This window comes from Scatophagus argus, chromosome 12 (assembly GCF_020382885.2).
Source record: "Scatophagus argus isolate fScaArg1 chromosome 12, fScaArg1.pri, whole genome shotgun sequence".
NCBI lineage: Eukaryota > Metazoa > Chordata > Actinopteri > Scatophagidae > Scatophagus > Scatophagus argus.
The window spans coordinates 5094021-5109691 of NC_058504.1; the positions used below are offsets into that span (position 1 = coordinate 5094021).

Here is a 15671-nt window from a genome sequence, read left to right on the forward strand (position 1 = left end):
AAGGGATGATGTTTTGTCCAGAATCATCTGAGTCTGCCTTGAACTTCATCCCATTACAGCCATAAACAGACATTTTATCAGAGAATTTGACAAATGACAACTGTAGCATGATACAAATTGGAGAGAAGCAGCTATTGAAATGTTAAATGCTTCTTTAGTACCAGGCTGTCTGTGGGATTCATTTAGAACAATATATGTTTTCATGCACATCTATAACTAGCACACCTATTAACTGGTAGGCAAAAGATATGGCAGATATATCTGTCCACTAAATCTTGGTATTATAGAGAAGGAGGTCCTACTGAACTACTGAGTAGCAAAAACTGAGACATGACCCATACTTTGTGTGTTAGGCATTCATGGCAATGAGTGGTGTTTGTATTGTTAAGTTTCACAGCCCTTCCTGATATTTGGCCATGGTAAAGCCATTCATCGGATGGACCTTGATGGGAAGAACCAGAGAAGACTTGTGGCTGGGGTGGGAAGATCTATCCTGCTTGACTTTCATTTCAGAGAAGAGACAGTTTACTGGGCCGACACACAAACTGGTGTCATCTACAAATCATCAGTGAAAGGAGGACACAGACAGGTGATTGTGTAACTACTCTCAAGTTGAGAACTTGCAGAGATATTTCCTTAAAAGACTCAATAAACCCTAAACGTAAACTTAATTCTAATTCAATTCAAAACTTAAATCTTTTGACAATTTGACAATTATGCACTGGTTTAGCGTTTGATTAACAAAAATATGTTTTTGAACATTTGTGTTCCAGAAACTTTATTCATCCGACAAACATATCTCAGGGATTGCAGTGGACTGGATTTGGAACAGCATATATTGGACAAGTGCAGAGAAGGGAAAAATCAAGAGAATGGATATGAATGGGAAAAATGAAAGAACTCTTTTAAGACACTTGACCCAACCAAGTTGTGTAACAGTTGATCCCACTAACAGGTGATCTATTGTCTATTACACAGAATGGAATTACAGAAAAAGCCAGTAAATAACTTCAGGAAAAATATAGAAAAATCTGCAAAGTCTCAGCTCTAAACACATATTTTGCAGGTTTCTTTTTTGGCTGTCTGGTGAGACGACTCCAAGCATCCAGCGGTCTGATATGACAGGTCAGATGAAAACCACTCTTATCAAGATAGCCAAACAACTGAAAGCACTGTCCATTGACCGGAGGGAGAAAAGACTGTTCTGGGTTCAGTTTGGTCTGCAAGGAGAAAGTGCCATTGCCTCTTGCAATTACAATGGGAATGTCCTGCACATCATAGATCAGCCATTTCGGTGAGTGTGTTGCTGTTGTCCAACTACTTGGTTTTGTTTGGTTTTTTCCTGTCAGCAAACTGGGATGAAACGTACTCTCTCCTTTGGCCAGGTCTCAGTCACTAGGAATATCAGTTTTTCTGGAGTACTTATACTACACTGATGCTGCATCTCGGGTCTTAAAACGAGTAAACAAGTATACTGTTGGAGACCCACTGAATGTAAACATCAAACCAATGGCAAAACCCCCAGTTGATATTAAGGTGGTACATCTCCTCAACCAGCCAATGGCAGACTCCCAGTCATCATTTCCAGGTAACAGTTGAACTTAGTACTCATATTTACATTACTTTGCATGACACAAATGGCAGCATTTTACTAACATATAACCATTAATCCTTTCAAACAGGTTGTGATGAACAGAGTGGAAACTGTGTGAATGTGTGTTCCAGCCAAGCCGAGCAAGGGACCTGCCAGTGCAGTGAAGGCTTTGCTATCAGTAAGCAAGGCACTCATTGTGAAGGTTGGTGTCTATGTCATCTAATCAAACATTTTAAATGTACAGAATAATTACAGGAAAAGATTGCAGTTCGATTATTTCAGAAAATAAGACCTTATTGGAAAGAAAAAAAAAATCACTATATAAATTGACTGCAGTGAACACTAAGAGCAAAAAATCCATAACATTCACTGCTTGTTGTCTAAGTTAACGTGAGTCTCGCAAATGTATCCACCATATACTTCTCCTGGGGTCACACAAACAAGAACATAAAGTATAATAAAATAAGTTTGGCAAGCAATTTAAATAAGAGCATCTAGTGGAAATAAGAGAAAGGCGATGTCACTATATTTGTCTGTATGTGCCATAGATGTGAATGAATGTGCCCTCTGGAACCATGGCTGCTCTCTTGGTTGTGAAAACATCCCAGGATCCTATTTCTGTACCTGCCCTAAAGGATATGCCCTCCTACCAGACAAGAAGACATGCCAAGGTACAGTGAACATATATTTCTTATTATGTTTATTATACAACCATTTTTTTTATTGTATTGTATTCCAACTTCTTAAAAAGCCTTAGTTTCTTAGTTAAGTAGAACCCTGAAAGGAGCAGCGGAAAGTTAAAGAAGTAGATTGAGTTAAGTATTAATATTTCTAGCTAGCAACAAAATCACTTTATTTCACTTTGCAATAGCTGTTAATTGCAGATTGTTAATGTTGTTCACTGGATACAAACTAAACATAAACATATATTTTCACTTAAACCTTTAAATGGTTGTAAATACACTTCTGGACGATGCTGATGCCATCAATAAAACTGATTCATTCCACAGACAAGACTTAGCAATAATGAATTATTATTATGTGGTTTTATCCTTTACGTAAAGCTGTGTTAATCTATGTGTGAATTAAGGACTGCATAGTAAACTTTTAATCTTTCATTTTGTGTTTGTGTTTCTAAAAGCATCTGAAACCTCCATACAGTTGTCACAAGCAGGAAAAGTAGCTACAGAGACCAACACTTTTCTTGTACCAGCGTGAAAACATGTTTAAAAAAGAGTTGATCTCTGTAGAGATTTTACCTGCTCGTGATAACTGCATGCAGGATTGACTCGTTTTTTTCAGCCGGCAGTAAGTGGCCATTTGAGAAACTGTAGGTTTCGGCACTTGAGTGATGGCTTCATTTTTCAGCTCCAGAGACTGCTGCTTGGTTTTGTTCAAACAGTGGCAACATTTTTGTTGTGAATTGGCGCTATATAAATAAACTGAATTGAATTTGCACTTTGTTTTCGTCAGCACGATGAATATGGCTGTGGTTTCAGATTAGATCCTCTTCTTTTTGCGGTGCTATGAAAGGGGGCATTTGTACCCAAGACACTACTTTGACCCCACAGAGCCAATAAAAAGGCTGGGTCACACACTAGACATCCTACATATGTGGCTGCCAATTGTGTGTCAGGTTACTTGGGTCAAAACACTTTGTTCCCAAATGTCTGAAAGCAGAGGGACTGGGTGTGGTAGACAGAAACAGGGTTAAAGTTATTTTTTTTAGCAATTTCTGTGTAGGATTAGACCAACATATCACATTATAACCAGACAGTTTTCTGATAATAAAAGCTCTACACATTTTTTTTTTAAAGATATTTGATTGTATTACTATTCTGGGTATTCCATATAGCATCCACCAGTCTCTTCATTCTTCTTCACCATAATGCAGGTCTGTTGTCTGCAAGCATAACAACAGCTTCCTTTTTGGGGAACAGATACCTCAGACAATCTAATATTCTGGCACAAACATATGCACTGCAGTCATGAGGGAATTTACAGAAAATCTTTATTTCAATAACCAAACTGGTAAAACCAATATATTGTTTTGTTTTTTGCTTGTTTATTTGTTTGTTTGAAATGGTAATCATTTGTAGTTTTATTTGTCTGGGTTTTTTTTCTTTCCTAAATCGTTGGTCTGATTTGTTCGGATACCACAGTATCGCCTACACGGTGATTAACTTTATAACATGTTAAAACATATTATGGACACATCCTAATCTCTTCTCTTCTAATCTCACAGCTATGAGGTCGAGAGAAGAGGGAAGTCTCGCAGACACAATGAGATTAGATGACGAGGTGACATTTGCAATAGGGAACATATCTGGTCAGCAGCTCTGTCTGTCTAAGCTGTTTAGCAGACAACCTTTGCCAAGGTCCAGAGGAAAACAAACATGCAGCCAAGTAGCAGGCTAGACAATGGAGACAGCAACAGGGATTACGTGGAGGAGAATATAGTCGGGCCAGTTGTCTCTTTTCATTTTTGACTAAATAGAAACAAATGGGGAAAAAAATTTCCAGAACATGAATGTAAAAACAGCAGTTTCCCCCGCTGATTAATCAAGGCATTGTGTTAATTTATTATATAAATGCTTAAATTATTGTTCAGTGTTTAGTTGGTGGCATATTTATTTTAAAAAAAAAAGTGCCAAAACCTTACAAGCTAGAGCATCAAATTTATCTGCCTCCACCAGCTCACAGTTGGAGGCACAGGCTGGGGCTAACTTCATGAAGGGATTTTTCCAGAAAAGGGCCTAAGAAGCTCTGTTAGGATCTACAACCCGCTGAGTCCCCAAAAAGACTTGGAAAGTTCTTTAACACCTTATGTCACGTTAATTTGATCTTGATCTTGGCCCGTAACGGACATCTGTAGTAAGACATTCTTTAGCTTCCTTTAATCTTTCATCTGTTTGTGTCAATTCAACTCACTTAGCTTTATCGGATTTGTACCATCATTGTCATAATGGAAAATGACAGCGTTTCAAGAGATATATTTCCTCTCCACAATCAGAGATCATGCCATGTGAAGGCAATATCACGAAGTGCGGCCATGGATGCCTGACAACAGACGAGGGTGTGGTCTGCGTGTGTCCTGAGGGATCTTTACTACGGGAAGATGGACAAGCTTGTACTGGTATGGATTATATTTACAGTTTATGAGGCTTTTATTCTGAAATAAACTGTGCTTACTATATTCAAAATTGTATGCAGTTCATATGAACTATTAAACACACACACACAATATTCACGTTTTTTTCATCTGGAGTGAAAAATTGCAGTGTTTAAGTCTTAAGTCTGTTTAAGTCACTAGTCTAGAAAATATGTTTATATGTTGAAACTTACTGTAAAGAATGTTGTTATCTCCTCGCAGAAAGCATTTATTTTTCAATACTATAACATTACAGAAATATAAATATGCTATAATACAAAAAGAGTGAGCCCATAACATTAAGCTGTACATCGAATGGCGGGGTAATTTACTGTAAGAGGGAGATTTGTCTGGTCATCTTGAATACCTGAGCAGGCTGACAGACAAGTAAGTTTGAAGTGGTCAGACTGGGGTCAGATGGATCACAAGCCTGACAGCAGCACTATTAATAATGATCATACAGGTGTTGTAATGTACTCAGAATGAAACATCATGTATGAAGACAGAGATTTTATTCTCAGTTTTATTTGCCCATATGAGATTCTCGGAAATCCTGTCAACCATAAATTTCCCCTTCGACTGCATTTAGCTTAACCAAATACAAATCAAAACAATTTTTTACTATCTCACCCGAGAGGTCGAGAGGTATGTGATTACAGTAAAAATTATAACAATTATTTTGGTCGATTTTGAACTGAACTAAAAAAAGTGTGGATTTCCTTGAATTTGAAATACAAATCAACTAAATAAAAATAAAAATAAATGTAATATGTACAGTGACATCATAGGCTACAGTCCTTCAGTGCTGTCTGTGTGATAGATCTGGGTTTTCTCTAACTCACACTGTCAGCCCAGGACACATCACACACACAGCCATCTCTGCAGAGAGCTGATACACGTGCTGCAATCTGTCATGTGTTTAACTAATTTGTACAAGGTTTTGGGATCTCCACAGTGCATGACAACCATCCCTACCTGCTCTCCCAACACAAGTTCACTTTCCATGGGTGTGAGTGCGTGAGTGAGTGTGAGTGTGAGACTGTGAGTGTGCGTGTGTGTGTGTGCAAGTGCAGTGTTCAATTAACTGCCACTCTAATAGAGGAAAAGGCATATTTAGGAGAGAGGAAGTGTTCTACATAGTAATATTGTACTACCAGACATAACATATGTAAAGTAGGATTGTATCAATATACTGCATGGGGCAGGCTTCTATTAGAAAATGAGGCTTCTATGTGAAGAACAGAAGCTTGTCTGTGTATGTGCTGTTGCAGGCTGCTCGTCTGCAGACAGAGGGGGTTGCAGTCAGCTCTGTATTCCAGTCGCCCTTAATAGGTGGCAGTGTGGCTGCCTGCCTGGCTACCAGCTCCATCAGGACGGCAAGCACTGCATTGCCTCTGGTGAGTCATACTATGGCAAAGCATTCAGCTAATGCACCCCACCCAGATAAACAATCTCCATCTATCTAATCTCAGAGTGTTCCTGTTAATCTTTCACAAATTCATTCAGCAATTTACATAAATAGTAACAATGGCAAAATGTTAATTTAAGTTTTGTGGGTTCACGTCCACTACAGTATTTCTCAACATAAAATTATGTATTTTTTATTGTTCAGGACCACCACCTTATCTGCTAGTTGCCAATCTAGTGGATGTACGACAAATTCACCCTGATGGCACTGAGGATCAAACTGTGGTACAGGAGCCCAGAGGAACAATCATAGCTGTGGACTATGACCCCGTCCAGAGCAAAGTAACATGAAAACTCTTTTTATCTTTTACTGCCGTTTTGTTCTAGATTTTTTCAATAGAATCAATAGTAGAATAAGTAAGTAAGTGCTGAACTTAACTTTAGTATCCACAGAATTCAGGTAGACCAGATTAACGATTTATTAAAGACACCTAGTGACACCTAGTGGACAGAGACTGTAATTTGATGGTCTGTGGGATTCACCAATGTTTAATTAAAATCATTCTTTTCTATTTCATTTTTTTTTTAATTGATCTACTTTATATTTTGATGGTTGTAGCAATTCAATTCAAAATGTTTTACTGCTTGGCTGTTGTATACAGTGAATGCATTTCTTTATGTATTTTTTGTGTGTATTTTGAAGGTGTACTTTGCTAGTACAAGCCAGAAGACAATTGTGCGGGTTGATATGAGAGGCAGATCCAGGGACGTTCTTGTCTCTGACGATTTGGGCTCTCCAGAAGGACTGGCTATTGACTGGGTCCACCACAGAATGTACTGGACAGATAAAAGGTGTGTGATGTTTGCATAAACTAAACATCATTGTGGTTATGGTTTTTGTGTTCTATATTACACTTCTCTATACGTTTGTCCTCCAGCCAGTCAACGGTTGACTGGAGCACTTTGACTGGGCTGAACAGAGAAACCATTATAAACAAAGGGCTGGAAAAACCGAGAGGAATCGCAGTTCATCCTTTGGCAAAGTGAGTGCGGCTGTGGGTAATTGCTAGTTTCAGAAATTACTATGAACTAATGGCAACTCACTTAGAAGTATTTAATTTGACATCAGTAAAAAGCAGAGTGTATACAGCATGTGATTTGGTTTTTTTTCCTATAAAAGCACAAATATCAGTGTCCCAGTATATGTGCATCAGCTCAAGGGCAGCCCCACTTCAAGATTCAGCTCTGCATGTGGATATCCATGCTGCACTGAGTAGAATGAGAGGTGTGTTCAACTTTGACCTGACCTGCACTGATCCTTGTGGAGCCAATAATTATCGAGCACAAAACAAATTACTTGTGCTTTTGAACTTTCTGAACTGTATAATGGTCTGATAAAGACCAGAAAGAAGTAAAGACATTTGATTAGCAAAATCTCAGCATGCAGTTGAGGCTACCAGGGTTTTTTGTAAAAACGCTGCTTGAGTTTCTGAAACGTAGCAGAAACGGTGACACAATGGCTTCAGGAGTGGTAAACTGGCTGAGAAGAGGGAGATGATAGGAAGATATATACCAAACATATTTAACCTCTAGAATACTGTACCTTTTATTTCTCCATTAAGTGGCTTCTTCGCTTGAAAGTTTCTGTCACTATAATCCAAATTCAATTAAGCGTATAAATGTACCATGTATTTGTGATGATGCGGTACTTTGAGATTAATAAACCTCTTTTGCCTCATTTCCAATGCTGTTTTTATTATTGTTTTTGAGGAAGTTGTTCTGGACTGATATAGGCGCACAGCCTGTTGTGGAAAGTGCCTCTTTGGAAGGAAAAGACCGTGTCGTAGTTGCTAGCACCAACCTTGTGTCGCCCAGCGGCCTGGCGATCGATTACACAGAGGATCGTCTGTTCTGGTGCGACCAGAGGAGGGGAGTGGTGGAAACTGCTGCCCTGGATGGTTCAGATCGACAGGTCCTGATAGAGAACCAAGTAGGTGAGGCTTGTGTGACACATGCACAATTTCACTGGATTGAGTGGAGCAGGATAATAATATCATAATTTAAAAATGTTATTTGTTTGTCATTAAGCTAAGTGCAGCAAAACTTCAAAAACTACCAAAAAAAACAAACAAACTACAGAGTCTCTTAATGCTAACAGATTGCACCTTGGGCCAACTGAAACAGAGCTGCATCTGGCTAAGCAAAATTTCTTAAAACATTCAAATATGTTGAAATTCCCTTTCAACCAGTGTCCCTGCCTTCACAGTAGTTCCCATGACAATACATCAGACACTCGGTGGTTCTCACCTTGAAACACTTGGTGAACTCCAGTCTTCTTTACCCCGTTCTGATTCATCCAGGTAGACCTTTTGACCTTGCAGTATTTGAGGACAGGTTGTGGATATCGGATCAGGAGAACCAGCAGCTGAGGAGTGTACACAAGCGGACTGGGAAAACGCTGCAACGTATCCATGACAACATGGTCCAACCAGCATCCATTGTGGTGGTTCATCCGCTTGCTAAACCAGGTACAGAGAGACAACAGCAATCTATTTAATGAGATCAATTTAAGATAAATTTAACTTTAGGTTAAGGTTTAAAAAACTCAACCCAAAAGACTGGCAACAATAAAACAAGTGAAAAATCTACCCATTCTAAAAATTCATAACTGAGCTTCCCATTGTCATTTTGCACCTTCAGGGGCAGATGTTTGCCTTCACCTGAATGGAGGATGTACCCAGGTGTGTGAAAGCAAACTGGGATTCTCCCACTGCTCCTGTCTGTCACACTACATCCTGTCAGCTGATGAAAAAACTTGTTTGCCAGTTGATCCCTTGAACGGAACGACAGGTGATTTATTTTATGCAGTCTTACTCAATGCATACGCACGTCAGTAAAAGCTATGAAGTAAAACTGTAAAAATGATGACGCAACGTTAACGTAACTCCATCGTGTAGAATCTGAAGACAGCAATTCCACTGATGTAAAGTATTTCAAAAACAAAACAGTGAACAGTGAGAACACACCCCTGACTACACCGAGGCTGTCAACTGACAAAGTGAAGGACAATTCAGACTCCGATGTCGGCAGTGAGCCAACTCTCTTCACTGACAAGATGGTTTCAGGTAACAGTGTACCCTGAAAACCACGTTATTGGTGGTTCTTCCAACTCAAAATCTTACTCTAACTAAATGTGATGATTCCATATGTCCCCTTCTCTGTCAGACCAGAATGAGTGTTACTCTCTTCGCTGTGATGTAAATGCACAGTGCCTGGTGAATGCCGGCAGTCCAACCTGCCTATGCGTAGAGGGTTTTACAGGTGACGGACAGCTGTGTGTGGGTGAGTATTTCTGTTCCTGTGCAATGTATATGTATGAGATGAAGTAACAGATCCCCTAGAAACTTTTAGCTCACTTACTGTAGCAGGGGTTTAAAATGAACATTTTGGAATAGGTGACAATACTGGGTGTGGAGCGAAATTTAGCTTTAGATTTAAAAAACACAGAGGCAGAGCTGCTCTGGAAAGAATATTCAAGATAAACATGAATGACGGGAGCTAAAGCCAAAATGTCTGAAAGAAAACTCCTCCACTAATTCATATTAATATTTCCATTCCAATACAGACAAGTTTAAGTTTTTGCTAAGTTTGTGTGCATGCAGCAGTCAGCTGTCATGTGTCAACCAATTGGTAGATAAAACTATACTTTGCACACATAGTTTTTTTTATAGTTAATTTTCATTTTGATGCTCTAGCAAAACTGAATCATAAACCTGAGATACTGTAACACATTTAGGTATCTTCTCCTTTCGTTGTAGTTACTGGTGAGCACAAACAGGAAATATAACACAAACACAGAATGCCTGAAGCCATGAAGCCAAAAAAAAAAAAAAAAGGTGCCACACTGTATATTTAACTAAATTATATCCCTAATTTTCTCAAGAGTTGAAGACCACACTGATGACGACCAGTAGCTCTGCTGATGTCACCACAAGGCGCTACAACAGCAACTCAGTAGAGAGTTGCCCCTCCACCCATGAATCCTACTGTCTGTACGAGGGCGTCTGCTTCTACTTTCCTGAAATGGACTCCTATGCTTGCAAGTAAACAACCCCTCAGTATGACCCTTGACCTCAAAGTTTAACAGTTTACTGGTATCTTGCGTTCAGAGGTGTGCGTAAATGATGCATGTTTTTCTAAGTTATCTGTGCTTATTGTTCTTGTTTATAATGATCACCAACATATGTGGTAAGTCAAACTGTAATCACGATAATTGTTCTTTGGGAAGTATTTTTCTTTTCAAGCAATGTCCCCACAAACAATCAACATTGTCAGAAAGTATGAAAATACTTCCTGAACAGTATATAACAGACATTCTACCGTCTTCTCTTTTATCACCTCATCTCTTTGTCATTCACTACAGCTGACAGGCAGTAGGTGTCACCAATGTTCCATGATTAAAGCTACTACATCATGACAAAGTGTTATACAGAGAGACACTACGTACTGTACAATAGGATTCAGAATTTGACCTTTTCACACTGATACACATCTGCAATAGGAAACAAAGGAAAAAGGATCTTTACTTCAAGCTGGTGAGCAGCAACACTGTTCAAATGTAATGTTGAATGATATAATTATATCCTGCTCTGATGGAGGTTGTAACAGATATTTAAATTCATTTTATAATAGCTTGATTCCAGCTGATGCATAGATTCTGTGTTCAAAATTACTCTTTGTGCACATTCTAATAATTTTTACAAAATGTTTGTATATGTGTTTTACCCTTTTGTATTTTACAGTACTGATAACTTTAAATAAGTGCAGTCAGATTGAAACAGGGAATTTGTTCATAATTGTTCCTACATGCCTTTAGGTGAACTCTAGTTGAGATTTAATATGAGCTTTCCTCAACAGTGACTTTCTTCCGTAAAGCTAACGAAGAACCCAGGCAACAGTTGTTGTATGCAGAGTCTCCCCCATTGCAGCTTCTGAAGCTGTTAACTTCTTCAGAGTGGTCACAGATGTCTTGGTAGCCTCCCTCACTGCTCTCCCTCTTTCATGGTCACTCAGTTTATGAGGACAGCCTGCTCTTGGCAGATTCACACATGAGCCACACTCCGTCCATTTCCTAACGATGGACTTGACTGAACTACAGGGGATGTTCACTGACTCAGAATTTTTTTTGTACTCATACCCAGACTTTCAATAACCATTTCTGTGAGTTGCTTGTAGTGTTCTTTTGTCTTCATGGTGTAACTGTAGCCAGGAATATTGATTAACCAGTGACTGGACCTTCCAGACACACGTGTCTTTATACTACAGTCATTTGAGATGCATTCACTGCATTCAGGTGATCTCCATTTTATTAATTGTGAGTCTACTAGCACCAATTGGCTGCACCTTTGCTGAATTAGGCCAGTCAATTTAAAGGGGATGAATGCTTATGCAATTACTTATTTTATGTTATAGAATTTTAATTAATTAATATTACTTTGAAGAAATCTGTTTCACTTTGACATTTAACAGGTTTTTTTTTTTAATTATTGAGAAGAAAAGAGACTGTGATTCACCAAGGGGGTCAATATTTTTAAACAGGCACTGTATGCCTGCAAAATTAGGCACACCTTAACGTAAAATATTTGCTTTAAGAAATATGAAAGATGACATTGTCCAACCTGTTGCAGTTGTGTATCTGGCTACATGGGCGAGCGATGCCAATTCAGCGACCTGGAGTGGTGGGAGCTTCAGCAGGCTGAGGAAGAGAAGAGAAGAAATGTGGTCATTGCGACCTGCATGGTGGCCCTTGTTTCCTTGCTCTCCATCGCTGCCTGTGTCACGTACTGCTATGGGTGAGTGGGGCAGGGGAGGAGAAGTGGTACATGAAGGCCAGAACATACAAAATTGCAATGTAAAGAAGGAACATGTACATGAAGAGAAGAAGGAAGGAAAAAAGAAAAGAAAAAAAAGGCAAATGGAAGGAAAGAATGAACTGGAGGAAAATTTAGTGAAGAGTCAAAAGGGAGAAGATAGTAGGGACTGGAGTAGATGATGTGGCCAAAAGATATCATCACAAAGATGACGACGGACAACAGAGTGGAGAAAAGAGGAAGGAGTGTGCTAAGTAAAAGGGATGAAAGTGAAACCACCTGCCTGCTAAAATGTTCTGTAAATCAGCCTCTAAGAACATTTTAACCATTTGCTGAAAAGTGAGCATGTTTTCTTTTTCTTCTTTTTTTTTTTAAGAAAAAGAAAAATAGAAGGAATCCCCTTCTAGAGGATTTCATAAGTTTTGCAAACTGATAGTAAAGCAAAAATAATAATAATAATAATGATGATAATGATGATAATATGGGGACTGTGGATCTGTGTGCTGGTATATGCATTGCAATAATGATGCAGTGATGCGCTCAGTATTCTAGACACTGGAAGCATAAGGGAGCAGCACAGATAGCCAGGAGCTGCTCCAGCAATGAAGGTGTCTATCAAACCCAGGGTGGCATGAGCCGTGTAATGTAGGTGTCTCAGCACGACAGCAGGGGGTCAAGGAGCAGATCACAAGTGGAACGAATGGCAGCATGCAACCCTGGTTAGCTGAGAGAAAAGCATACACAAAGTACATACTGCGATCCCTCCTCCCTTTTATTTCCACCTGAGCTGTCTCTAAGTAGCTGATTTGTTTTACGGTTGTTTCTCTGGCTTATGGACAAGGCTGTTGGCATTCTCCACTCTTCTGACTTACAAAGCACACCCCTTCCCTCCATCTACTTACATCCTAACGTGTGGAGTCTGGGTTCCCCTGTGGAAGTGGCACGCTTTCAATTACATGCTTGGTTTAGCTTGTTCTCCAGCAATTACACAGAAAAAATAGGTCATTTCTCAGCTACAAAATAGAGCCGCTGAGGTATGACCCCTGTGGAAACGCTACATGGCCGCCAATAGCTCTGTCTCAAATTGCTTTCTGCACTTGACTGCAAGAGCACTTACACAGTTTTTGAGTTTGGTGGTTTACTCTCTGCAACAGACGCACAAACACAGGTAAATTTCGGTACACAGTGACATGTACTACAAAGATACACATTGCTTCTTATGCTGTGTTTTTTTTAGGCTCAAACATGCAAAAAAAAAAAAAAAATCCACTAAAAACACAGACAGTCCCTAGGGTAGTTTATCACTAAACTTAAATTTATGGTCATCAGGTAGGTTAATGAAAGCATAATATTTTACAGCTTCTGGTTGGAACACAGGCTTGTGTTGGTTTTCACACTATACTTGGGTGTATGAAGGCAAGGCAGTGCACCGTTACCTACGAGGTCACTGCTTCCATGACTTGATAACAATGTCTGTGAATATTGATATGTTAATTTGTATCTTTAGCATGAGGACCATTGGGATTTAAACATAAATTAGAATACTGCATGTGTGTGTTTTTACTCTCATCCCCACAGAACTAGGAAATTCTTCCGCAAAGAGCCCTCAGTGGATAATGTGAGTGAGAGCATCGTGACAGATGAAAGCATGTCAGAGTCCACTACTACCAGTGTGCCTCGGGTAAGACTATTATCACAACGTTTTTGTCATAAGTACATCTTTAGGTATTGAAAGTCATGCAGTGAACCAGAGATTAATGTTGAAAGTACTCATCCCCATTTCACAGAGCCTAAACTGACATCTTCAAATTAATTCTTCTGTCAAACCAAGAGTTCAAAATGAAAAAGTTCTTCATTTACTACAATAAATGACAAAGAAAAGCAGCAAATCCTTGAATTAAAGAAGCCAGCAGATGTTGGACATTTTTGTTTGAAAAAAAGACTGAAACAATAAATTGATTATCAAAACAGTTGGCAGTATTCTTTTGACTGACTAATCGTTTCAACTCATCATGCCGTCTCAAAACCATCTCGGTTGTTTGAAGATACACCATGACAACAAATGGAATTATAGTTCTAAAAATGTGCAGAGAAACTCAGAACTTGTAATGAACTACCATATGCATCTGCAGTTCCAAATGGTTGCAGAAAATAGTGTGGAAGGAATGGACATCCCTCCCACAGACTGTCCCAGGAGAGCCGTCTGCCCATCCTGCTCTTCAGAAACGGGTACCGAATTCTAGCATCATTTTTCTTTTCATACAGTATCATAACACTTTTATCAACCTAAAAGACAAATCTGTATATTTTGATTGTGAGTTCAACTCTTTTCTTCCTTTTTTGTCCACCAGGTGACAACCCCATGCCTGAAGAGCCAGAAACGCTGTCCAAACACAACAGAGGCTATGAATGTTCCATGGTGTCAGCTGCTGTCATGGAATCCAACCAACCCACCATCCATCATTTAAGTCCATCACTGTCAAGCTCATATACCTTTACGTCTTTCAAACCACCACTGCCTGCCCAGGATCCCAGCCCCGAGTCCCTTGCCTCTTAGTTTACCATAGAGACTGACACAACTGCAAAGTTAAATGCACACTCTCTAACATCTGGCTGACGTACAAATTTCAAGTTCATAGTTTCATTCCAAAATGAAATACCTCACTGAAGCCGTTACCTAGCTAAATATTTTTTGTGGCATTTATTAAATTAGCAAATATCTGGTTTTCTACTCTCAACTGTAGGTTTATATTAGACATACTTTATTTGTGCCAGACTAGCTCATAAAATCTATTCTAAACACAGTATCTGGTGGCATTGCCTAGAATGAAGTGGTACACAAAAAATGATGCTGCACCACAAGTAAAAGGAAACTAACTATAGCTAACACTCAGCTAGTTAACGGAGTGTTATCACCTTACAACAATATTTTATAACAATATTTTATATCAGTATAATATATCATAAGTCCTAGGGCCTTGATTCACATTTTATTTTCAAGTCAAACATCTGACTAATATTCAACAATAGCTTAAATATCAGAGAGCGCACATTGCCATCAGCTTAAAATAATTGAACGTGCCGATGAAAAGTGCACTATGTGCATCTGCCTGATAACATTTAGCCAAGGACGGCTAGAACATCAGTACTTTAACTCAACTAACCTGGCAATGGTGGTCCTGTCAACAAAATATGTATTTATTTTTATACAAATATGTAGGTATGTTTCCTTATGCCAAAGCTCTACTTAGAACGATGCTCTTAGAAATAAGATGAGTGACAACTGAACTGGATACGTGCCTGAAATGGACTGAACCAGAATACTTTATTGATCCCTGGGGGAAACTGGGCGTTTGGTTTGGAAAGGGAAGGTATCTAGCAATTGACATCTATCCAGTATCCAGTTTCTATCCAGTTTCTGCAGTAGGAGTCTTTATATCACAATGAGTAACACACTTGTAATATTTAATTGGAGAGCACAGGGAACATACAGTATTTTTAGTCACACTGCATTCAGCTCTTATGCATTATTTTCAGCACACCAGTACTACAACTGGAATCAGGAACTTGCAAAATGTAGCTTGTTTTCATTTGTTTTCATTCATCGATAAAATTAAACTCACAAAAACGTGTAGTTTCTATTTGTAAA

The 15671-nt window shown here is 39.0% G+C and overlaps 1 protein-coding gene across 1 annotated transcript; it reads left to right on the forward strand.

Annotated features, from left to right (window-relative positions):
* The first annotated feature begins 290 nt into the window (after positions 1-290).
* Positions 291-14942, forward strand: egf (epidermal growth factor). The gene is given in 21 exon segments (XM_046406954.1): positions 291-589; positions 774-955; positions 1067-1294; positions 1386-1588; positions 1683-1796; positions 2143-2265; positions 4608-4730; positions 6017-6142; positions 6358-6494; positions 6856-7004; positions 7091-7195; positions 7923-8146; positions 8513-8680; positions 8853-9002; positions 9161-9277; positions 9378-9519; positions 10022-10255; positions 11840-12004; positions 13601-13703; positions 14155-14251; positions 14374-14942. Coding segments are annotated over 21 exon segments (3249 nt in total). The 5' UTR covers positions 291-436; the 3' UTR covers positions 14580-14942.
* The last annotated feature ends 729 nt before the right edge of the window (positions 14943-15671 follow it).